Here is a 26,519-nt window from a genome sequence, read left to right as displayed (position 1 = left end):
ATTCATGTTCATAATCAGAGGAGTAATAATATGCATAAAGGATCTGAACATATGATTTTCCACCAAGTAAACCAATTAGCATCAACTACAAGAGGAGTAATCAACACTACTAGCATCCCACTTATGATTAACCCCTATTGCAAGCGCCCTATAGGGGGGGGGTTGTCTCTTGGACAGGGTGTGGGGCCCCTGGTGTATTTCTTTCGCTCAGAAATTCTTATTAATTCTAAAAAGTTGTTTTGTGGAGTTTCAGGACTTTTGGAGCTGTGCAGAATAGGTTTCCAAGTTTGCTCCTTTTCCAGCCAGAATTTCAGCTGCCGGCATTTCCCCTCTTCATGGTAAACCTTGTAAAATAAGAGATAATAGCCATAAGTAATGAGATATAATGTGTAATAACAGCCCATAATGCAATAAATATTGATATAAAAGCATGATGCAAAATGGACGTATCACTATGCTTATTTTACCTTCCTATGCTAATTGATTATTGTTCCCATAAGTTGTTTGCTCATAAAATCCTTATGCATAGGAAGTATGTTAGGCTTAAATTTGCTAGTCATATTCTTCATGATGCTCTCTTTATGTTTCAATTCGTATCTTTTATGTGAGCATCATTGCCATCATCATGCCTAGCTAAAAAGGCATTAAAGAAAAGCGCTTGTTGGGAGACAACCCAATATTTATCCTTACTGTTTTTGTGTGTCCACATGATTATTCCACTGTAGTAATCATGTTTTATATCTTTTGTTTCAATAAAGTGCCAAGTAGAACCTTTGGGAAGACTTGGGTGAAGTTTATGTGATCTTGCTGTAAAAAACAGAAACTTTTGTGCTCACAAGATTAGCTGCCATTTTTTTGCTGGAAAGTGCTTTTATGTTGAATATTTTTGAAGATGATTAATAGACAAATTCCTCAGGTCCACCAATTTATTTCATATTTTTTGGGGTTCCATAAGTATACGTTTGATACAGATTACTACAGACTGTTCTATTTTTGACAGATTCTGTTTTCATTGTGTTGTTTGCTTATTTTGATGAATCTATGGCTAGTATGTAAGTGTATAAACCATAGAGAAGTTGAAATACAGTAGGTTTAACACAAATATAAATAAATAATTAGTTCATTACAGTACCTTAAAGTGGTGGTTTGTCTTCTTATACTAACGGAGCTTACGAGTTTTGTCTTGAGTTTTGTGTGGTTGAAGTTTTCAAGTTTTGGGTAAAGATTGATGGACTATGGAATAAGGAGTGGCAAGAGCCTAACTTGGGGATGCCCAAGGCACCCCAAGGTAATATTCAAGGACAACCAAGCAACTAAGCTTGGGGATGCCCCGGAAGGCATCCCCTCTTTCGTCTTCGTTCATCCGTAACTTTACTTGGAGCTATATTTTTATTCACCACATGATATGTGTTTTGCTTGGAGCGTCATTTTATTTTGTTAGTTTTTGCTTCCTGTTATTTAGAATAATGTTTTTCATCTATATTTTCAATAAAAATGTCAAGGATAGCCTTTACCATGCTTATTTTGCATGTATACATGTTGCTGTTTGAAAACAGAAAGTTTACCGCTGTTGCAAAAATTCCCTAGAAAAGTCAGAGAGTGATATAATGTTTAATATTTTTGCATAATGAGCTCTGATAAATATTTTACAGCGTAGTATTTTTCTCATAATTTTTGGAGTTAAGGAAGTATGATGAATCTTGCATTCTTTACAGACTATACTGTTTTGGCAGATTGCTGTTATGTTTGCATTGTTTGCTTATGTTTGCTTGTTTAATGATTCTATTTGAGGATGGGAGTATTAAATATGGAAAGACATTTAGTATGCAATGTTTGATAATAATGTTAGTAATTTGTTACAGTAGAGAATGATATGGTTTTGCATTGTTTTATACTAACTTATCTCACGAGTTCTTGTTGAGTTTGGTGTGGATGAAGCTTTTGATAAAAAGAGAAACCATCATATGAGAGGAATTAAGGAGACACAAAAGTTCAAGCTTGGGGATGCCCAAGGCACCCCAAAATAATATTCCAAGAAGTCTCAAGCATCTAAGCTTGGGGATGCCCGGTAGGCATCCCACCTTTCTTCTTCAACAACTATCGGTTAGTATCGGTTGAACCTAAGTTTTTGCTTCTTCACATGAGTTGTGCTATCCTTGCAATGTCATTTTGTTTTGCTTTGCTTGCTGTTTGAATACAATACCAAGATCTGAAATTCTTAAATGAGAGAGAGTCTTCACATAGTTGCATAATTATTTAGCTACTCATTGATCTTCACTTATATTTTTTTGGAGTAGTTTTTCATTTACTCGTGTGCTTCACTTATATCCTATGAGTAATTGGTTGAATGAGTTGAATGTCATAAATCTGAAATTATATATGTCTCATTTGCTTATCCCATGGGTAGAAATGACTTCACATCTAGGAAGTATAGGTTGTAAATTTATTGACAGATAGCAAGCATTGTATTAGTCATTTGAACAATTCATGAAAGAATATTGAAGGAAGAGAGATTTCACATATAAATATATTATCATGGACATCTTTTATAATTGTGAGCACTCATTAAGTATGACATGCTAAAGAGTTGATGTTGGACAAGGAAGACAACGTAATGGGTTATGTTTTCTCGCATCTGAGTTAAAGTATATTGTCATGGATCATTCAGACATGTTGAGCTTGCCTTTCCCCCTCATGCTAGCCAAAATTCCTAGCACCAAGTAGAGATACTACATGTGCTTCCAAATACCCTTAAACCCAGTTTTGCCATGAGAGTCCACCATACCTACCTATGGATTGAGTAAGATCCTTCAAGTAAGTTGTCATCGGTGCAAGCAATAAAATTGCTCTCTAAATATGCATGACTTATTAGTGCGGAGAAAATAAGCTTTGTACGATCTTTCTATGGAAGCAATAAAAGCGACGGATTGCATAACAAAGGTCCATATACAAGGGGCAATATAAAGTGACGTTCTTTCGCATTAAGATTTTGTGTATCCAACGCTAAAAGCGCATGGCAACCTCTGCTTCCCTCTGCGAAGGGCCTATCTTTTACTTTATGTCTTTTACTTTATGCAAGAGTCAAGGTGATCTTCACCTTTCCCTTTTTCATTTTATCCTTTGGCAAGTACTTTGTGTTGGGGTGATCCTGATATATATATATATATATATATCCAATTGGATGTACGTTAGCATGAACTATTATTGTTGACATCACCCAAAGGTGAATACGTTTGGAGGCAACATTATAAGCCCCTATCTTTCTCTGTGTTTGATTAAAACCCCATAAGCATTAGTATTGCGTGAGTGTTAGCAATTGTAGAAGACTATATGATAGTTGAGTATGTGAAGTTTGCTAAATCAAAGCTCTGACATAGACCCATCCTGAAAATAAGATGAATTGTAATTGTTTGATGACTAAGAATGAAGTTTGCTAGTTTTCAAGAAAGTTTATGGTCTGTGCTTTAACATGTGAATTGCTTGTTACTTGATTATGAAAAGTTTTATGAGATGAACTACTGTTATGACATATAATGATGCTAGAAAGGGTGATTGAAATTATCATTGATCAAACTTGTGCACCTGCTAGCATTCACACTTCATAAATTCTTTCTTTTATCATTTACCTACTCGAGGACAAGCAGGAATTAAGCTTGGGGATGCTGATATGTCTCCAACGTATATATAATTTATGAATCATTCATACTATTTTATTATCTGTTTTGAATGATTACGGGCTTTATTATACACTTTTATATTACTTTTGGGACTAACCTATTAACCGGAGGCCCATCCCATATTGCTGTTTTATTGCCTGTTTCAGTATTTCGAAGAAAAGGAATATCAAACGGAGTCCAAACGGAATGAAACCTTCGGCAGCATGATTTTTAGAAAGATTATGATCCAGGAGACTTGGAGTGCAAACCGGGGGATCATCAAGGAGGCCACGAGATAGGGGGGCGCACCCTACCCTCTCGTGGGCCCCTTGAGGCTCCCTCGACTGACTTCTTCGCCTATATAAGCCTACGTACCCTAAAAACATCGAATATCAAGATAGCTTGGGAGTTCCGCCGCCGCAAGCCTCTGTAGCCACTAAAAACCTCTCGGGAGCCCGTTCCGGCACCGTGCCGGAGGGGGATCCCAGCACCGGTGGCCATCTTCATTATCCCAGCGCTCTTCATGACAAGGAGGGAGTAGTTTACCCTTGAGGCTGAGGGTATGTACCAGTAGCCATGTGTTTGATCTGGCTCTCTCATGTTCTCTCTCGTGTTCCCTCGATGGCACGATCTTGATGTATCCCAAGATTTTCTATTGTAGTTGGATCTTATGATGTTTCTCCCCCCTCTACTCTCTTGAAATGGATTGAGTTTTCCCCTTTGAAGTTATCTTATCGGATTGAGTCTTTTATGATTTGAGAACACTTGATGTATGTCTTGCCGTGATTACCTGTGGTGACAATGGGATATCATGTGCCACTTGATGTATGTTTTGGTGACCAACTTGCGGGTTCCGCCCATGAACCTATGCATAGGGATTGGCACGCGTTTTCGTCTTGACTCTCCGATAGAAACTTTGGGGCAGTCTTTGAAGTACTTTGTGTTGGTTGAATAGATGAATCTGAGATACTTGAGGTGACAATGGAGTATCTAGGTGACATTAGGGTTTTGGTTGATTTGTGTCTTAAGGTGTTATTCTAGTATGAACTCTATGATAGATTGAGCGGAAAGAATAGCTTCATGTTATTTTACTACGAACTCTTGAATAGATAGAACAGAAAGGATAACTTTGAGGTGGTTTCGTACCCTACCATAATCTCTTCGTTTGTTCTCCGCTATTAGTGGCTTTGGAGTGACTCTTTGTTGCATGTTGAGGGATTGTTATATGATCTATCTATGTTATTATTGTTTAGAGAACTCGCACTAGTGAAAGTATGAACCTTAAGCCTTGTTTCCTATCATTGCAATACCGTTTACGCTCACTTTTATCATTAGTTACCTTGCTGTTTTTATAATTTCAGATTACAAATACCTATATCTACCATCCATATTGCACTTGTATCACCATGTCTTTGCCGAACTAGTGCACCTATACAATTTACCATTGTATTGGGTGTGTTGGGGACACAAGAGACTCTTTGTTATTTGGTTGTAGGGTTGTTTGAGAGAGACCATCTTCATCCTACGCCTCCCACGGATTGATAAACCTTAGGTCATCCACTTGAGGGAAATTTGATACTGTCCTACAAACCTGTGCACTTGCAGGCCCAACAACGTCTACAAGAAGGTTGTGTAGTAGACATCACTAGGCACTACAATCACTTGAATCAAGTGGGAGTTAATCTTCCAGATAAGATAGTGATTGACAGAGTTCTCTAGTCACTATCACCAAGCTATAAAGGCTTCATGACGAACTATAATATGCAAGGGATGGAAAATACTATTCCCGAGCTCTTTGCAATGCTCAAGGCTGCGGAGGTCGAAATCAAGAAGGAGCATCAAGTGTTGATGGTTAACAAGACCACTAGTTTCAAGGAAAAGGGCAAGGGAAAGAAGGGGAACTTCAAGAAGAATGGCAAGCAAGTTGTCACTCCCGGGAAGAAACCCAAAGCTGGACCCAAGCTTGAAATTGAGTGCTTCTACTACAAAGGGACTGGTCATTGGAAGCGGAACTACCCCAAGTATTTAGTGGATAAGAAGGATGGAAAAGTGAACAAAGGTATATTTGATATACATGTTATTGATGTGTACCGTACTAATACTCATAGTAGCGCCTGGAATTTGATACCGGTTCAGTTGCTCATATTATAAATTCGAAACAGGAGTTGCAGAATAAATGGAGACTAGTTGAGGGTGAAGTGACGATGTGTGTTGGAAGTGGTTCCAAGATTGATATGATCATCATCGCACACTCACTATACTTTCGGGATTAGTGTTGAACCTAAATAAATGTTATTTGGTGTTTGCGTTGAGCATGAACAAGACATGATTGTGTTTATTGCAATACGGTTATTCATTTAAGACAGAGAATAATTGTTATTCTATTTACATTTATAAAACCTTCTATGGTCATACACCCCATGTTAATGGTTTATTGAATCTCGGTCATAGTGATACACATATTCATAATATTGATGCCAAAACATGCAAAGTTGATAATGATAGTGCAACATATTTGTGGCACTGCCGTTTAGGTCATATTCGTGTAAAGCGCATGAAGAAACTCCATGCAGACGGACTTTTGGAATCACTTGATTATGAATCATTTGATACTTGTGAACCATGCCTCATGGGCAAGATGACTAAAACTCCGTTCTCCAGAACAGTGGAGCGAGCCAATGACTTATTGGAAATAATACATACCGATGTATGCGGTCCGATAAGTGTTGAGCCATGCGGTGGGTATCATTATTTTTTGATCTTCACAAATGATTTGAGCAGATATGGGTATATCTACTTCATGAAACACAAGTCCGAAACATTTGAAAAGTTCAAAGAATTTCAAAGCAAAGTGGAGAATCATCATAATAAGAAAATAAAGTTTCTACGATCTGATCGCGGAGGCGAATATTTGAGTTACGAGTTTGGCCTTCATTTAAAATAGTGTGGAATAGTTTCACAACTCACGCCACCTAGAACACCACAGCGTAATAGTGTGTCCGAACATCATAACCATACTTTATTAGATATGGTGCGATCTATGATGTCTCTTACCGATTTACCACTATCGTTTTTGGGCTATGCATTAGAGACAGCTGCATTCACATTAAATAGGGCACCGTTTAAATCCGTTGAGACGACACCATATGAACTGTGGTTTGGCAAGAAACCTAAGCTGTTGTTGCTTAAAGTTTAGGGTTGCGACACTTATGTCAAAAGGCTTCAGCCTGATAAGATCGAACCCAAATCGGAGAAGTGCTTCTTCATTGGATACCCTAATAAAACCATTGGTAGACCTTCCATCACAGATCCGAAGGCAAGATCTTTGTTGCTAAGAATGTAACCTTTCTAGAGAAGGAGTTTCTCTCGAAAGAAGTGAGTGGGAGGAAGGTAGAACTTGACGAGGTAATTGTACCTTGTCTCAATTTGGAAAGTAGCTCATCCAAGAAATCCGTTCTCGTGATGCCTACACCAACTAGAGAGGAAGGTAATGATAATGATCATGGAACTTCAGATCAAGTTACTACAGAACCTCGTAGGTCAACCAGAGCACGATCCGCACCAGAGTGGTACGACAATCCTATTCTGGAAGTCATGTTACTTGTCCACGACGAACCTATGAAATATGAAGAAGCTATGATGAGCCCAGATTCCAACAGATGGCTTGAGGCCATGAAATCTGAGATCAATCCATATATGAGAACAAAGTGTGGACTTTGGTGGACTGCCCAATGATCGGCAAGCCATTGAGAATAAATGGATCTTCAAGAAGAAGACTGACGCTGATAGTAATGCCACTATCTACAAAGCTCAAATTGTCGCAAAAAGTTTTCGACAAAGTTCAAGGGGTTGACTACGATGAGACTCTCTCACCCTTATCGATGCTTAAAGTCTATCCGAATCATGTTAGCAATTTCCACATTTTATGATTATGAAATCTGGCAAATAGATGTCAAACCACTGCATTCCTTAATGGATATTAAAAAGGACTTGTATATGATGCAACTAGGAGGTTTTGTCGATCCCAAGGGTGCTAACAAAGTGTACGAGCTCCAACGATCCATCTATGGACTGGTGCAAGCATCTCGGAGTAGGAATATATGCTTTGATAAGGTGATCAAAGCATATGGTTTTATACAGACTTATGGTGAAGCATGTATTCACAAGAAAGTGAGTGGGAGCTCTGTAGCATTTCTAATATTATATGTGGATGGCATATTGTTGATTGGAAATGATATAGAATTTCTGGATAGCATAAAAGGATATTTGAATAAGAATATTTCAATGAAAGACCTCAGAGCAGCTACTTACATAGTGGGCATCAAGATCTATAGGGATAGATCGAGATTTAATAGGACATTCACAAAGCACATACCTTGGCAAAGTTTTTAAGATGTTCAAAATGAACCAGTCAAAGAAAGGGTTCTTGTCTGTATTGCAAGGTGTGAAGTTGAGTAAGACTCAAAGCCCGATCACGGCAGAAGATAGAGAGAGAATGAAAGTCATTCCCTATGCCTCAGTCATAGGTTCTATAAAGTATGTCATGCTATGTACCAGACATGTTGTGTGCCTTGCCAATGAGTTTGGCAAGGGGGTACAATGGTGATCTAGGAGTAGATCACTAGACAACGGTCAAAATTATCCTTAGAGGACTAATGAACTGTTTCTCGGTTATGGAGGTGATAAAGGGTTCATCGTAAAGGGTTATGATGATGCAAGCTTTAAACACTAATCTAGATGACTCTGAGTCTCAGTATGGATACATATTGAAAGTGGGAGCAATTAGCTAGAGTATCACCATGCAGAGTATTGTAGACATAGAAATATGGAAAATACATATGGATCTGAATGTGACAGACCCGTTGACTAAACTTCTCTCACAAGCAAAACATGATCACACCTCAGTATTCTTTGGGTTTTAATCACATGGGCATGTGAACTAGATTATTGACTCTAGTAAACCCTTTGGGTGTTGGTCACATGGTGATGTGAACTATGGGTGTTAAGCACATGAAAATGTGAACTATTGGTGTTAAATCACATGGCGGTGTGAACTAGATTATTAACTCTAGTGCAAGTGGGAGACTGAAGGAAATATGTCCTAGAGGCAATAATAAAGTTGTTATTTTATATTTCCTTATTTCATGATAAATGTTATTATTCATGCTAGAATTGTATTAACTAGAAATTTGATACATGTGTGAATACATAGACAAAATAATGTGTCCCTAGTAAGCCTCTACTAGACTAGCTCGTTAATCAAAGATGGTTAAGTTTCCTAAACATAAACATGTGTTGTCATTTTATGAACGAGATCACATCGTTAGGAGAATGACGTGACTGACAAGACCCATTCGTTAGCTTAGCACAATGATCGTTCAGTTTTACTGCTACTAGTTTCTTCATGTCAAATACATATTCCTCCGACTATGAGATTATGCAACTCTCGGATACCGTAGGAATGCCTTGTGTGCTATCAAACGTGACAACGTAACTAGGTGATTATAAAGATGCTCTACAAGTATCTCCAAAGGTGTTTGTTGGGTTGGCATAGATCGATATTAGGATTTGTCACTCCGAGTATCCGGGATGTATCTCTGGGCCCTCTCGGTAATGCACATCATAAGAAGCCTTGCAAGCAATGTGACTAATGATTTAATTGAGGGATGATGCATTACAGAATGATTAAAGAGACTTGCCGGTAACGAGATAGAACTAGGTATGAAGATACCGACAATAAAATCTCGGGAAAGTAACATACTGATGACAAAAGGAATAACGTATGTTGTCATAATGGTTCGACCGATAAAGATCTTTCTAGAATATGTAGGAGCCAATATGAGCATGCAAGTTCTGCTATTGGTTATTGACCGGAGAGGTGTCTCGGTCATGTCTACATAGTTCTCGAACCCGTAGGGTCCGTACGCTTAATGTTCGATGACGATTTGTATTATATGAGTTATGTGATTTGGTGACCAAATGTTGTTCGGAGTCCCGGATGAGATCGCAGACATGACGAGGAATCACAAAATGGTCGAGAGGTAAAGATTGATATAATTGATGATAGTATTCGTACACCAGAAGTGTTCCGGAATGTATCGGGTACATATCAAAGTACCGACGGGGTTACCGGAACACCCCGGGGGAAGATATGGGCCATATGGGACATAGGAGGGAGGCACACCAGCCCACAAGGGGTGGTGCGTCCCCCCAGGGAAGGAGACCGAATAGGACTAGGAGGAGGGGGCGGCGCCCCCCTCTTTCCTTCCCCCCTCTCTTCCCCTCTTTCCCTCTCCGGTAAAAGGAAAGGGGGGGGGGGCAAATCCAACTAGGAGCCCAAGTAGGATTCCTCCTACTTGGGCGCTCCTAGGGCTAGCTCCCTCCCCCTCCCTCCTTTATATACGTGGGGAGGAGGTGCCTAGAACACACATCAATTGTTACTAGCCATGTGCCGCACCCCCTCCACAGTTTACGCCTCCGGTCATATTCTCGCAGTGCTTAGGCGAAGCCCTGCGCGGATCACTTCACCATCACCGTCACCACGCCGTCACCATGCTGTCGTGCTGACGGAACTCATCTACTTCCTCGACACTTTGCTGGATCAAGAGCTCGAGGGATGTCATCGCGTTGAACGTGTGTAGAACTCGGAGGTGCGATACCTCTCCAATGTATCTATAATTTTTGATTGTTCCGTGCTATTATATTGTCTGTTTTGGATGTTTAATGGGATTTAATATACTCTTTTATATTATTTTTGGGATTAACCTATTAACCGAGGGCCCAGTGCCAGTTTCTGTTTTTTTGCCTATTTTAGAGTTTTGTAGAAAAGGAATACTAAACGGAGTCCAAACGGAATGAAACCTTCACGATGATCTTTCCTGGACCGAAAGCAATCCAGAAGACTTGGAGATGAAGTCGGAGATGCAACGAGGTGTCCACGAGGCAGGAGGGCGCGCCCGGGGGGTAGGCGCGCCCCCACCCTCGTGGCCCCCTCGTAGCTCCACCGACCTAGTTCTTTCGCCTATATATACTCTTATACCCTAAAACATCAGGGGGAGCCACGAAACCACTTTTCCACCGCCGCAACCTTCTGTACCCGTGAGATCCCATCTTGGGGCCTTTTCCGGCGATCTGTCGGAGGGGGATTAGACCATGGAGGGCTTCTACATCAACACCATTACCTCTCTAATGAAGCATGAGTAGTTTACCACAAACCTTTGGGTCCGTAGTTATTAGCTAGATGGCTTCTTCTCTCTCTCTGATTCTCAATACAAAGTTCTCCTCGATGTTCTTGGAGATCTATTCGATATAATATTCTTTCGCAGTGTGTTAGTCGAGATCCGATGAATTGTGGATTTATGATCAAGATTATCTATGAATATGATTTGGTTCTTCTCTGAATTCTTATATGCATGATTTGATATCTTTGTAAGTCTCTTTGAATTATCGGTTTAGTTTGGCCTACTAGATTGATCTTCCTTTCCATGAGAGAAGTGCTTAGCTTTGGGTTCAATGTTGCGGTGTCCTTTCCCAGTGATAGTAGGGGAAGTAAGGCATGTACTGTATTGTTGCCATCGAGGATAAAAATATGGGGCTTTCATCATATTGCTTGAGTTAATTCCTCTACATCATGTCATCTTGCTTAATGCGTTACTCCATTCTTATGAACTTAATACTCTAGATGCATGCTGGATAGCGGTCGATGTGTGGAGTAATAGTAGTAGATGCAGGCAGGAGTCGGTCTACTTGAGACGGACATGATGCCTATGTTCATGCTCATTGCCTTAGATGTCATCATAATTATGCGCTTTTCTATCAATTGCTCGACAGTAATTTGTTCACCCACCGCAATACATGCTATCTCGAGAGAGCCACTAGTCAAACCTATGCCCCCCGGGTCTCTTTTCCAATATATTAAGTCTCTTTTCCATTATATTAAGTATCTTTTCCATATTACTGAATCTCGTGTACATCTTGCTAGTTTTCGATCTATTATTTTCCAATCTTTAATTTCCAATCTATACATCAAAAATACCAAAAATATTACTTTATTATCTCTATTAGATCTCACTTTTGCGAGTGACCATGAAGGGATTGACAACCCCTTTATCGCGTTGGTTGCAAGTTCTTGATTGTTTGTGCAGGTATTCGGTGACTTCTGCGTCGTCTCCTACTGGATTGATACCTTGGTTCTCGAAACTGAGGGAAATACTTACGCTACTTTGCTGCATCACCCTTTCCTCTTCAAGGGAAAACCAACGCAAGCTCAAGAGGTAGTAAGAAGGGTTTATCGCGCCGTTGCCGGGGAGATCTTCTTCAAGTCAAGCCATACCAAATACCCATCATAAACTCTTCTCCCTTGCATTACATTATTTGCCATTCGCCTCTCCTTTTCCTCTCCCCCACTTCTTAAATGATAATAAAAATCTTTGCCTTTTCATCGCCCCTCTTCCGTTCGTCTCTTCTCACTTGATTCTTGAGTGCTTGTGTGTTGGTGTGCCTGTTTGCTTTGATGGCTCTGCCAAAAAGCGTTGATCCTCACCTTAGGAGATTGGAAGAAATTGAAAACAACGTTAGAAGCTTTATGTCCTTGCAATTTGAGCATAATAATTTCTTCAAAAACAAGATTAAAGAACAAAACGGTTTGATGTAATACATGAATAAAGAACTCGATGATATGTCTAAGGACTTTTATGGTTTGAAATCTCAGTTTTCTCATCTTGAAAATTTAGTAGGCCAAATTTCGGATAAACAAGCCACCTTAGTTAATAAGATGGCCGCTAAACCGGAGGCTCTACATAATATTGATGAAGATCTAACAGGATTGATGTGACTCCTATTAAATCTTTGTTTTCCAATATTAATCTTGATAAAGATGGGACTGGAGATGAGTCAACTTTAGTTAAAAGGCGTCCCAATGATTTGGAGTTTTTTTATATCTAGATGTAAAAATTGATAAAAGTGGGATTGGAGAGGTCGAGACTTTAAGTAGCAATGAACCCACTATTTTGGATTTCAAGGAATTTAATTATGATAATTGTTCTTTAATAGATTGTATTTCCTTGTTGCAATCTGTGTTAAATTTCCTCATGCTTACAATCAAAACAAAGCTTTTACTAAATATATCGTAGATGCTATGATGCAATCTTTTGAAGAAAAGCTTGAACTAGAAGTTTCTATCCCAAGAAAACTATATGATGAGTGGGAACCTACTATTAAGATTAAGATTAAAGATTATAAATGCTATGCTTTGTGTGATTTGGGTGCTAGTGTTTCCATGATTCCAAAAACTTTGTGTGATGTGCTAGGTTTCCGTGAATTTGATGATTGTTCTTTAAATTTGCATCTTGCGGATTCCACCATTAAGAAACCTACGGGAAGGATTAATGATGTTATTGTTGTTGCAAATAGGAATTATGTGCCCGTAGATTTCATTGTTCTTGATATAGATTGCAATCCTACATGTCCTATTATTCTTGGTAGAGCTTTCCTTAGAACGATTGGTGTAATTATTGATATGAAAGAAGGAAATATTTGATTCCAATTTCCGTCAAGGAAGGGCAATGAATACTTTCCTAGGAAGAAAATTAAATTGTCTGATGAATCTATTATGAGAGCCACTTATGGATTGCATACCAAAGATGGCAATACCTAGATCTATTCTTGTTTTTACGCCTAGTTAGGGGCGTTAAACGATAGCGCTTGTTGGGAGGCAACCCAATTTTATTTTTGTTCTTTGCTTTTTGCTCCTGTTTAGTAATAAATAATTCATCTAGCTTCTGTTTAGATGTGGTTTTATGTTTTAATTAGTGTTTGTGCCAAGTAGAACCTTTGGGAAGGCTTTGGTGAAGTCTTTGCGATCTTGGTGTAAAAAACAGAAATTTTTGCACTCACGAGAATAGCTGGCATTTATTTTACGGAAGAGTGATTTTAGGTTGATTACTTTTGCAGAAGACTAATAGACAAATTCCTCACGTCCAACAATTTATTTCAGAATTTTTGGAGTTACAGAAATATTCAAAAGTTACATATTGCTACAGACTGTTCTGTTTTTGGACAGATTCTGTTTTTCGTGTGTTGTCTGCTTATTTTGATGAATCTATGATTAGTATCGGGGGGTATGAACCATAGAGAAGTTGTAATATAGTAAGTTTAACACCAATATAAATAAAGAATGAGTTCATTACAGTACCTTAAAGTGGTGGTTTATTTTCTTATACTAACGGAGCTCATAAGATTTTCTGTTGAAGTTTTGTGTTGTGAAGTTTTCAAGTTTTGGGTAAGGATTTGATGGATTTTGGAATAAGGAGTGGCAAGAGCCTATGCATGGGGATGCCCAAGCACCCCAAGGTAAAATTCAAGGACAACCAAAAGCCTAATCTTGGGGATGCCCGGAAGGCATCCCCTCTTTCGTCTTCGTCTATCGGTAACTTTACTTGAGGCTATATTTTTACTCACCACATGATATGTGTTTTGCTTGGAGCGTCTTGTATGATTTGAGTCTTTGATAGTTTACCATAATCATCCTTGCTGTACACACCTTTTGGGAGAGACACGCATGAATCGTGATTTATTAGAATACTCTATGTGCTTCACTTATATCTTTTGAGCTAGACAATATTGCTCTAGTACTTCACTTATATCTTTTTAGAGCACGGCGGTGGCTTTATTTTATAGAAATTATTGAACTCTCATGCTTCACTTATATTATTTTTAGAGTCTTTTAGAACAGCATGGTAATTTTCTTTGGTTATAAAACAAGTCCTAATATGATAGGCATCCAAGATGGATATAATAAAAACTATCATAAAAAGTGTGTTGGATACTATGAGAAGTTTGATTCTTGATGATTGTTTTGAGATATGAGGATGGTGATATTAGAGTCATGCTAGTAGAGTAATTGTGAATTTGAGAAATGCTTGTGTTGAGGTTTGCGAGTCCCGTAGCATGCACGTATGGTAATCGTTGTGTAACAAATTTGAAGCATAGGTATCTCTTTGATTGTCTTCCTTATGTGTAGAGGTCGGGATCACGCGATGGTTAACTCCTACCAACCCTTCCCCTAGGAGAATGCGCGTAGTGCTTGGTTTTGATGACTTGTAGATTTTTGCAATGAGTATGTGAGTTCTTTATGACTAATGTCGAGTCCATGGATTATACACACTCTCACCCTTCCACCTTTGTTAGCCTCTCTTGTGCCGCGCACCTTTTGTCGGTACCATAAACCCACCATTTAATTTCCTCAAAACAGCCACCATACCTACCTATTATGACCTTTCCATAGCCATTCTGAGATATATTGCCATGCAACTTTCCACCGTTCCGTTTACTATGACACGCTTCATCATTGTTATATTGCTTTGCATGATCATGTAGTTGACATCGTATTTGTGACAAGGCCACCGTTCATAATTCTTTCATACATGTCACTCTTGATTCATTGCACATCCCGGTACACCGCCGAAGGCATTCATATAGAGTCATATTTTGTTCTAAGTATCGAGTTGTAATCCTTCAGTTATAAATAAATAGAAGTGTGATGATCATCATTATTAGAGCATTGTCCCGTGTGAGGAAATAAAAAAAAGAGAGGCCAAAGAAGCCAATGGAAAAAAGAGGCCAAAGAAGCCAAACAAAAAAATGAGAGAAAAAGAGAGAAGGGGCAATGCTACTATCCTTTTTCCACACTTGTGTTTCAAAGTAGCACCATGATCTTCATGATAGAGAGTCTCTCTTTTTGTCACTTTCATATACTAGTGGGAATTTTTCATTATATAAATTGGCTTGTATATTACAACGATGGGCTTCCTCAAAATGCCCTAGGTCTTCGTCAGCAAGCAAGTTGGATGCACGCCCACTTAGTTTCCTTTTGATCTTTCATACATTTATAGCTCTAGTGCATCCGTTGCATGGCAATCCCTACTCACTCACATTGATATCTATTGATGGGCATCTCCATAGCCCATTAATACGCCTAGTTGATGTGAGACTATCTCCTCTCTTTTTTGTCTTCTTCACAACCACCACTCTATTCCACCTATAGTGATATGTCCATGGCTCACGCTCATGTATTGCGTGAAAGTTGAAAAGGTTTGAGAATACTAAAGTATGAAACAATTGCTTGGCTGAAACCGGGGTTGTGCATGATTTGAATATTTTGTGTGACGAAGATGGAGCATAGCCAAACTATATGATTTTGTAGGGATGAACTTTCTTTGGCCATGTTATTCTGAGAAGATATGATTGCTTTGTTAGTATGCTTGAAGTATTATTATTTTTATGTCAATATTAAACTTTTGTCTTGAATCTTTGAGATATAACATTCATGCCACAATAAAGAAATTACATGTATAAACATGTTAGGTAGCATTCCACATCAAAAATTCTGTTTTTATCATTTACCTACTCGAGGACGAGTAGGAATTAAGCATGTGGATGCTTGATACGTCTCCAACGTATCTATAATTTTTGATTGTTCCATGCTATTATATTATCTGTTTTTGATGTTTAATAGGCTTTAATATGCTCTTTTATATTATTTTTGGACTAACCTATTAACCGAGGGCCCAGTGCCAGTTTCTGTTTTTTGGCCTATTTTAGAGTTTTGCAGAAAAGGAATACCAAATGGAGTCCAAACAGAATGAAACCTTCGCGATGATGTTTCTTGGACCGAAAACAAACCAGAAGACTTAGAGATGAAGTCGGAGACGCAACGAGGCGTCCACGAGGTAGGAGGGCGCGCCCCCACCCTCGTGGGCCCCTCGTAGCTCCACCGACCTAGTTCTTTCGCCTATATATACTTTTATACCCTAAAAACATCAGGGGGAGCCATGAAACCACTTTTCCACCGCCACAACCTTCTGTACCTGTGAGATCCCATATTGGGGCCTTTTCCTGCTATCTGGCGGAGGGAGATTCGATCACGGAGGGCTTCTACATCAACACCATTACCTCTCCGATGCATGAGTTACCACAGGCCTTCGGGTCCATAGTTATTAGCTAGATGGCTTCTTCTCTCTCTTTGATTCTAAATACAAAGTTCTCCTTGATGTTCTCGGAGATCTATTCGATGTAATATTCTTTTGCGGTGTGTTTGCCGAGATCCGATGAATTGTGGATTTATGATCAAGATTATCTATGAATATTATTTGGTTCTTCTCTGAATTCTTATATGCATGATTTGATATCTTTGCAAGTCTCTTTGAATTATCGGTTTAGTTTGGCCTACTAGATTGATCTTTCTTGCCATGAGAGAAGTGCTTAGCTTTGGGTTCAATCTTGCGGTGTCCTTTCCCAGTGACAGTAGGGGCAGCAAGGCACATATTTTATTGTTGCCATCGAGGATAAAAAGATGGGGTTTTCATCATATTGCTTGAGTTAATTCCTCTAGGTAATGTCATCTTGCTTAATGCGTTACTCCGTTCTTATGAACTTAATACTCTAGATGCATGCTGGATAGCAGTCGATATAAGGAGTAATAGTAGCAGATGCAGGCAGGAGTCGTTCTACTTGACACGGACGTGATGCCTATGTTCGTGATCATTGCCTTAGATGTCATCATAATTATGCGCTTTTCTATCAATTGCTCGGTAGTAATTTGTTCACCCATCGTAATACATGCTATCTCGAGAGAAGCCACTAGTGAAACCTATGGCCCTGGGTCTTTTTTCCATTATATTAAGTCTCTTTTCCATATTATTGAATCTCATTTACATCTTGCTAGTTTCTGATCAATTATTTTGCAGTCTTTACTTTCCAATCTATACATAAAAAATACCAAAAATATTACTTTATTATCTATATCAGATCTCACTTTTGCGAGTGACCGTGAAGGGATTGACAACCCCTTTATCGCGTTGGTTGCAAGTTCTTGATTGTTTGTGCAGGTATTCGGTGACTTCTGCATCGTCTCCTACTGGATTGATACCTTGGTCCTCAAAACTAAGGGAAATACTTATGCTACTTTGTTGCATCACCCTTTCTTCTTCAAGGGAAAACCAACACAAGCTCAAGAGGTAGCAAGAATGATTTCTGGCGCCATTGCTGGGGAGATCTTCGTCAAGTCAAGCCATATCAAGTACCCATCATAAACTCTTCTCCCTTGCATTACATTATTTGCCATTCACCTCTTATTTTCCTCTCCCCCACTTTAAAACCGGCAGTTAGAAGATAAAGTGGACAAAATTGTTGAATTAAAATAGCACCTTCCTTTGTGAGAAGAAGGGTTTTATGCCAAATTTTAACTTATACAAAGCCAAAATCTCATTATATAACTCAACAAAAATAGACATAAAGTCTCCTTTTATGACATGCCTGGACCGCTGATAGAACTTGCTGAAATCCCACTAGCCTCGTCGCCTTAATGTCTTCAATCTGTGAAATAGCATCCCATAATTTTTTGTCAATAAAAGGGGCGATTACAATGGAATTCTCCTCTATAGCTAGTTGCGGGATTCATCTTTGATATCCTCATATAATTTAACATAATCAGAGACATGGGAACTAAAAACAATCTTATACAAATTAATAATATAGGTCTTTAGTTGGTGTTTACCATTAATAGCACCATGGCCTTGCTCAAACTGAATTTTTCCTATGCCGTTTTCTCTCGAAAGGTGACGTGCCCGGGCCTCTGCATCAAGAGATGCATACAACCATTTTTATTATATTATTCAACAAGATTCGACAATACATACATAGATCAACCCAAAGCCACTTGCGTGGCAACCACTCTCACTACCCCTACAAACTTGATAATATGCCCTGGCCGTGCATCAACACACACCATCTAATCCGGTGTACTCACCAAGCCGCCCGCCAACAAGCTGAGAATACCAACCGTTCTAGCAGATCCTCTGCGTGCACCGCACGTGCATGCTCTAGAATTATCCGCCGCCATCTTTTAAGATCCCACCTTCAGGAGCGATCAACGCATTCACCTTGTCAGGTCTTACTGCTGTCGACGCCACCACGACGCCAAACAGGGCCACCGTCCTACGCGCTTCCATCAAGTCGCATCTTGGCAAGTTGATTTTTTTTCTATGTTTACCATTGGCGATAAGATAGAAGTATTTGGTGTTGTTGTCCCCTTCTAGGACATATCGCACCTTGGCAAGTTGAAGCCATTTGGTTTCCTCCTCCCACATAAGCTTTGTAGGAAGATCATACGTTTCTCTCTTAGGCCCAGTTCTTTTGCCAGAATCTGGGGATTCTCCCAGAATCTGACCCCTACCCAGCTTCTCCCAGAATCTTTGAGCCCATTTGTTTTACAATCCTATCTAGTTAAGGGGTCTAATTAGATAGGATTGTAAAACAAATGGGGCTCAAAGATTCTGGGAGAAGCTGGACAGGGGTCGGATTTTGGGAGAATCCCCAAATTCTGGCAAAAGAACTGGGCCTTAACATCACATTGTGCTTGATTAAGGGGAGTGCTCTCCGCATTCACATCTAAGATGACAATTAGAGCGATTAGCCTTTCTTTCTTTTGCTTATACACTTAAAACTGAATCATCATTTTCATTGACCATTTGTCAGTCGATGGGTGTATTTTACCTTTTTTTGTAAATTTTGTAGTGCAAAAACCAATGCAAATAATCAGATGAAGGTCTGGAGAGTGCTTTCATATTATGGGTTTGTTTGAAATCTGGGAAAATAGTCAAGAAAATCTAAACTCTTTGCTATGTGCATCACATGATGCAGAGGTCAAAAGTATTCACCCTTCCCGGAAAAAAAAACTCTGAACAAGATCATGATTATAAAGAATGCCATTAGTATGAAGTAAAAATGAAAAAGATAACCAATCAATATAATTGTCTAAATTTCGTATAAAAACAACATGCATAATTTCCACTTCTAATTTTTGCACATGACATATTCAACCACGAACTTTATCATGCTTTTTGAAATGTCTGAATACAAAGGTACTTTTTTTAGAACTAGTGTAGCCGTGTAGGATCAACTTAAAACGGTTTTGAATAATTATTTAATTTAGAAGGTTTCATAGCTTACAATCCACTTCAGACTAAGCACAATCGTTCAAGGTTCAAAAAAATGTTTTTCTCTTGATCTTATGATATATTTTCCGATTTCTGCCTTATCTAATCACTTCTTACATATAAATCCATACCGTGGACAGGATACAAATGTCGGTATCAGCATGCATAAGCATACCTGGAGGCCCAAATCTTTACTCCTAGATTATGTGGTAGAAGTTGATTATCCTAGAATAGTCAAACATGGCTGCTAGACACAGCTTAGAGGAGATCCGCAGCTTATGTGGTTTTGTCCAAAGTAAAAACTATGTTATCCTACGACGGACTACGACCAAGCTTACTAGAGGAGATCCGCCAAACTTTCTTTCCTTTGAGCTAAATCCTCCATCCCTGGGTGATGCCAAAAAGGCAAAAACAAATCAAATCTGCGTCCTCCCGCTTGAAACAAAAGAGAGCGAATAGGCGTCGGTTGCTCACCAGTCACCAACGCAGCCCTCTGCCGCCAATTCGTCGAACCCCCTGTCGACATGGCCGCCGCGCCGTCCACTGCGGCTCGGCAGGTGGAGGACGCGGTCATGGCGAGGCTCCGGGCCTGCGCCACCTTCCGCGACCTCCTCCGCGTCCACGCCCACGTCGTGCAGCTGTCCCTCTCGCAGAGCAGCTACATCGCCACCCAGATCATCCAGCTCTGCAACGCCCACGGCCGCACCGCACACGCCGCGCGGGTGTTCGACCAGGTGCGCGAGCCCAACCTACACCTGCACAACGCCATGATCAAGGCCTACGCCCAGAACCACCTGCACCGCGAGGCGGTCGCGGTGTACATTCGCATGCTGAGGTGCCGCCCATTTCCGTCGACTGCTTGTGCCGCCGGCGACCGGTTCACGTACCCGTTCCTGCTCAAGGCTTGCGGCGGCCTGGCGGCGCTCGGACTGGGAAAGCAGGTGCACGCTCACGTGGTGAGGTCCGGGTGCGAGTGCAACGCCGTCGTGCAGAACTCCATGATCGAGATGTACACGCGCGCCGGCGATCTGTCGCTCGCTCGCAAGGTGTTCGACGGAATGCAGGAGAGGGATGCGGTCACTTGGAACACTGTTATATCGGCGCATGCGAGGCTGGGTCAGATGAGGAAAGCGAGGGCACTATTCAACTCCATGCCGGAGAAGACGATCGTTTCCTGGACTGCACTGGTGTCCGGGTACACGATAGCGGGGGACTTCTCTGGCGCCGTCGAGGCGTTCCAGTCAATGCAAATGGAAGGCTTTGAACCGGACGACGTAAGCATCGTCGCGGTGTTGCCGGCGTGTGCCCAACTGGGAGCCCTGGAGCTAGGCAGGTGGATATACGCCTACTGTAACAGGCACAGAATGCTGCGCGAGACATACGTATGCAATGCACTGATGGAGATGTACGCAAGGTGCGGGTGCATCGACCAAGCACTCCAGCTGTTCGACGGTATGGAGGAGAAGGATGTCATCTCATGGAGCACGATGATCAACGGCCTTGCGGCGCATGGGAGAGCAAAGGAGGCGGTCCTGTTGTTCGTGGATATGGAGAGGGAGGGGAAGGTGAGGCCCAACGGCATCACATTCGTCGGGCTCCTGTCAGCCTGCTCCCACGCCGGGCTCCTGGACGAAGGGCTGAACTACTTCGACCGCATGAAGGAAGTTTATGGCATCGAACCTGGCGTCGAGCACTATGGCTGCGTCGTCGACCTCCTCGGTCGGTCAGGACAAATCGTGCGTGCTCTGAATCTCATAGTAGACATGCCAGTTCCTGCCGATGCGAAGATATGGGGCTCAATGCTCAGCGCATGCCGAAGCCACGGAGATGTCGACACGGCCGTGGTTGCTGCCGAGCGGCTTGTCGCACTGGAACCAGACGACGTTGGCAACCTCGTTATGCTAGCCAACGTGTACGCCGCAGCGAGGCAGTGGAGCGAGGTTGCAAGCACGAGGAAGACGATAAGGAGCAGGAGCATGAAGAAGACCCCGGGGTGCAGCCTGATCGAGGTGGACAACGTGGTGCAGGAGTTCGTCGCTGGAGAAGACCTGAAACCTGAATTTGGAGGCCTTGTTGGCGTTCTGGACATCCTGGCCTCGCAGCTTGCAGAGGAGGGTGTAGATTTCATCGATCCAGGTTGTTTTGTTGATGTTAATATGTCTACAATTGATCGGTGCTGACCATTGCACATGCGTTATTGTGATTAGCGAAAGGAAACAGGTTAGTTCGGACGAGCAGTCTGGTAACTGCGATTCGTTGCTTCTTTCGTAAGAAATTCTCTGAACCGCGTTATTTTCAGTATTCCTTATTTTTTAAATGCTTTTTTCAGTTTTCAGACGTTCTTCAAAAGAAGATGTTAGAATTCTGGAAGGATTTCCATTTGAGAGAAACTTTTTTTGAGTGATCCCATTTCGGATAAACGACGACTCAGAAATTTCGGAACGCGGGTAATGGCGGCCCTTTAGAAAAGGCAGCCCAAAGCTTGTAGTCCAAATAGATTGTGGCCCATTTTGTGCATCTCCTAGGCACTCATGAGTCATGAGAACGGTACAAAACATGGGCATCTCCAATCGTTGACCTTGAGAATGGACACTGTATTTGTTCACTGACGGTTATACGGAAGTCGGTCATCCAGCCGCGTCCGCATACATTTCAAACTGATTTTAAACAAACCGGATGACTTTCATACGAAAACACTACGGAATTCACTCAAGTTCGAACATAATTTACGTAAAACGAACGATATTTCATCCGTTTATTGAAAGTGCAACTATTCCTAGGTGGTTTTGATAATTCCTAACAACATATAGCTCATTCAGCTAATACTATTCCAAGATAAATATTTCAGGAAAACTCAATGATTGGCATGGCATGAATGAGAAAAGTGAACCCCTCAAAATGCTAAGGACAAAAGGATTGGCTCAGGCTCAAAGCACAAGACTCTACATTTTATATTTTAGTGATCCAAGATCACATTGAGTCTATAGGAAAAGCCAATACTATCAAGGAGGGATGAGGTGTTGCTTAATGAGGTTCTTGCTTAAAGTGCTTAGTGATATGCTCAAAAGCCCTCAACTACTTTCTCACATCCACATATGACCTAAGCCAAAAGTCAAACTCGGCCCACCGATTCTTTCTATCCGGCGCCACCGAGTTCAGATGTCATAGCCACTGCTACAAACCCTAGGCAAATCGGTCTCACCGATAGGGATCTCGGTCTCACCGAGATGGGATTGTAATCTCTTTGTTTCCCTTCGTAATGTTTCGGTCCAACCGAGATGAGTGATCGGTCCCACCGAGATTGCAATGTAAACCCACTGTTTTCCTTTCGTAACATTTCGGTCCCACCGAGATGAGCGAATCGGTCCCACCGAGTTTACTTGACCAACTCTCTGGTTAGCTTATTACCAAAATCGGTCTCACCGACTTTGTGTAATCGGTCTCACCGAGATTACGTTATGCCCTAACCCTAACCATATCGGTCCTACCGAGTTGCATGTCGGTCCCACCGAAAATCCTAACGGTCACTAGGTTTACTGAATCGGTCAGATCGAGTTTCTCAATTCGGTCCCACCGAGATTGGTAAGTTGTGTGTAACGGTTCGGTTTCGTGTGGAGGCTATATATACCCTTCCACCTCCTCTTCATTCGTGGAGAGAGCCATCAAAATATGCCTACACTTCCAACTTACATTTGCTGAGAGAGAACCACCTACACTTGTGTTGAGGTCAAGATATTCCAATCCTACCATATGAATCTTGATCTCTAGCCTTCCCCAAGTTGCTTTCCACTCAAACCTTCTTTCCACCAAATCCAAATCCTGTGAGAGAGAGTTGAGTGTCGGGGAGACTATCATTTGAAGCACAAGAGAAAGGAGTTCATCATGAACACAGCATTTGTTACTTCTTGGAGAGTGGTGTCTCCTAGATTGGCTAGGTGTCACTTGGGAGCCTCCGACAAGATTGTGGAGTTGAACCAAGGAGTTTGTACGGGCAAGGAGATCGCCTACTTCGTGAAGATCTACCCCTAGTGAGGCAAGTCCTTCGTGGGCTACGGCCATGGTGGGATAGACAAGGTTGCTTCTTCGTTGCCCCTTTGTGGGTGGAACCCTCCGTGGACTCGCGCAACCGTTACCCTTCGTGGGTTGAAGTCTCCATCAACGTGGATGTACAATAGCACCATCTATCAGAACCACGGCTCAAAAATCTCCGTGTCTACAAATTGTGTTTGCCTCCTGAAACTCCTCCCCTTTACCTTCATATGCAATTATGTTACTTTCCACTGCTATACTCTAGAATTGCATGTGTAGGTTGATTGCTTGACTTGTGCTAAGTTGCTAAAACCTGCCAAGAATTAAAATTGGGAAAAGACTAGATTTGGCCAAGTAGTCTAATCACCCCCCTCTAGACATACTTTCGATCTTACAAGTGGTATCAGAGCCTTGATCTCCATTTGCTTTGATTTCCATAGCTTTTGGTGGTCATAGCCTTGGTTTCACGACCTAGGAGAGTATGGCGTCTAGCGAGGGAAATTATCACCGTAGAGGTCCTTACTTTGATGATACTAATTTTGCTAGTTGGAAGCATAAGATGAAAATGCATATTCTTGGATATAACCCCGCCGTATGAGATATTATGTGTATTGGCTTGCAAGGTGAATTCTTTGATGGGAGAGAACCGAACCGTAAAGCTAGCGCGGAAGAGTTGAAGATGCTGCAATACAACGCTCAAGCTTGTGATATCCTCTTCAACGGATTGCGCCCAGAAGAATTCAACAAAATTAGCTGTCTTGAGAAGGCAAAGGAAATTTGGGACACTTTGATTAACATGCACGAAGGTACCGACTCCGTCAAGGAATCCAAATTGGATGTGCTTCGAAGTCAACTTGACAAGTTCAAGATGAAGGATGGTGAAGGCGTCACTGAAATGTACTATAGGCTTGCTCTCATCACGAATGAGATTGCCGGCTTAGGAAGTGAAGAGATGACCGACAAATTCATCATCAAGAAGATCCTAAGAGCCTTGGATGGAAAAATATGATACCGTGTGCACATTGATCCAAATGATGCCCAGTTACAAGAATCTCAAGCCAACGGAGCTCATTGGAAGAATTGTTGCTCATGAGATGTCACTCAAGGATAAGGAAGAGCTCCGCAACAAGTCAAGTGGTGCTTACAAAGCCTCATGTGAAGCTCCCACTTCATCAAGTGAGAAACAAACATTCAATGAAGAATTGAGCCTAATGGTGAAGAACTTCAACAAGTTCCACAAGAGTAGGAGCAAGGAAAGAAGTTCCAAGTCAAGGTCCTACAATGACAAAAGATCTTCGAGTCGAGAGCGTAATTGCTACAATTGTGGAAGACCCGGACACTATTCCAATGAGTGTACGGCTCCCTACAAGAGAAGAGAAGAATCACCTAAGAGAAGAAGTAGAAGAGAAGAATCACCACCAAGAGAGAGAAGGAGTAGAGATGATCGTTATGAACGAAGAACATCCCGGAGGAGCAAAGATTTGGAAAGGAAGGACAAATCATCAAAGAGCTACACAAAACGAAGACATCAAGCTCATGTTGGTGAATGGGTATCCGGCTCCGACTCCGAACATCACTCTGAGAGAAGCTATCACTCCGACTCAGAACATACTCAAGATGAAGGTGTTGCCGGTCTAGCACTTGTGTCAACCAACTCCAACGACATATTTGATTCACCAAATGAAGGACTTGGAAGATGCTTCATGGCTAAAGGCCCTAAGGTATTACACCCTGAGTATGTTGATTTCAATAGTGATGAAGATGACTTGCTAGGTGATGATGATTTACTTGTTGACAACTCTAGTGATGAATACTATGATGAAACGTCAATTAATCATGCTAATCAAGATGAAAGGAATGACAATGATAAGGAGAAGATTGAGCTTCTAACTAAAGAACTAAACACTCTTAAGTTAGCTCATGAAACTATCTTAGGAGATCATTGAGAACTTTTAAGAACTCATGAGAAATTACGTTTTGAAAAGCTCAACCTTGAGCAAGAACATGAGTCTCTAAAGGCTATCAATGGTGATCTTCGCAAGAAAAGTTCTTCTTACATTGCCAAGCGTTTACTCTTATCTATTTACATGCCTCAAGTCAGGTCTAGTAACAAGAACAAGAAAGATTCTTCCTCTAGTAGTAACAACAATCATCATGCTAAATCCAATATTGTTGCTTCTAGTAGTTCCGTTGATTCCACTAAGGATTCTCTTAGCCAAGTTACACTTGAGAAAGAAAACATCTTATTGAAGGGAATTATTGAGAAAGGTGTTTACAAGAGCCTTGCCGGAAGTAAGCAATTCGAGGAAATTGTACGCAAACAAGGAAGACACTCGAAGAACCAAGGTGTTGGTTTTGCACGAAAGTTCAATGCCAATGGAGTTGAGTGGGAAGAAGATCAATACCCCAAGACGAAGTTTGTTCTTCAACAAGAGAAGTATGATCCTACTTCTTTCAAAGGGACACAAGCACAAGATGATCTTCCATCACAAGAACACAAGCATAAAGGCAAGGACAAGCTTCAAGAGGATATTGATGCATTTGAAGAAGCTCCTAAAGCTTTGGTCAAGTGGGTTCCCAAGACTACGTCAAGTTCTACTTCATCAAGTACGACTACAACTCCAAGGATTCCCATCAAGATGGTGTGGATCCCGAAGAAGAAGAACTAGAGAGTTCTTGAGGGTGACTCCGCCAACATACTTCACTCTAATCATTTAGGCGAGGACAAGTGCAACCAACTTCCACATCTTGCACTAGTTCATGGAGTCACAAACCCTCTTGTTGGTAATACAAGGGACAAGGTAACCTAATGCTTTCATGGACATCATCTTGTGTGTGC

General features: G+C 41.1%; 1 protein-coding gene across 1 annotated transcript; it reads left to right on the top strand.

Moving 5' to 3' along the window:
• Positions 1–20,141: 20,141 nt before the first annotated feature.
• Positions 20,142–21,892, top strand: LOC119307609 (pentatricopeptide repeat-containing protein At2g20540-like). Its single transcript, XM_037583686.1, has one exon. It carries the CDS (start codon positions 20,176–20,178, stop codon positions 21,829–21,831), a length of 1,656 nt encoding a protein of 551 aa, XP_037439583.1. The 5' UTR covers positions 20,142–20,175; the 3' UTR covers positions 21,832–21,892.
• The last annotated feature ends 4,627 nt before the right edge of the window (positions 21,893–26,519 follow it).

This window comes from Triticum dicoccoides, chromosome 1B (genome assembly GCF_002162155.2).
Source record: "Triticum dicoccoides isolate Atlit2015 ecotype Zavitan chromosome 1B, WEW_v2.0, whole genome shotgun sequence".
Classification (NCBI taxonomy): domain Eukaryota; kingdom Viridiplantae; phylum Streptophyta; class Magnoliopsida; order Poales; family Poaceae; genus Triticum; species Triticum dicoccoides.
The sequence above is the reverse complement of the archived record's forward strand: the minus strand, read 5'-3'. Positions and strand labels throughout refer to the sequence as shown.

What these genes read in the sequence shown, in the direction of transcription:
- LOC119307609 (XM_037583686.1), top strand. Translation starts at nt 20,176, where the DNA reads ATGGCCGCCGCGCCGTCCACTGCGGCTCGGCAGGTGGAGGACGCGGTC.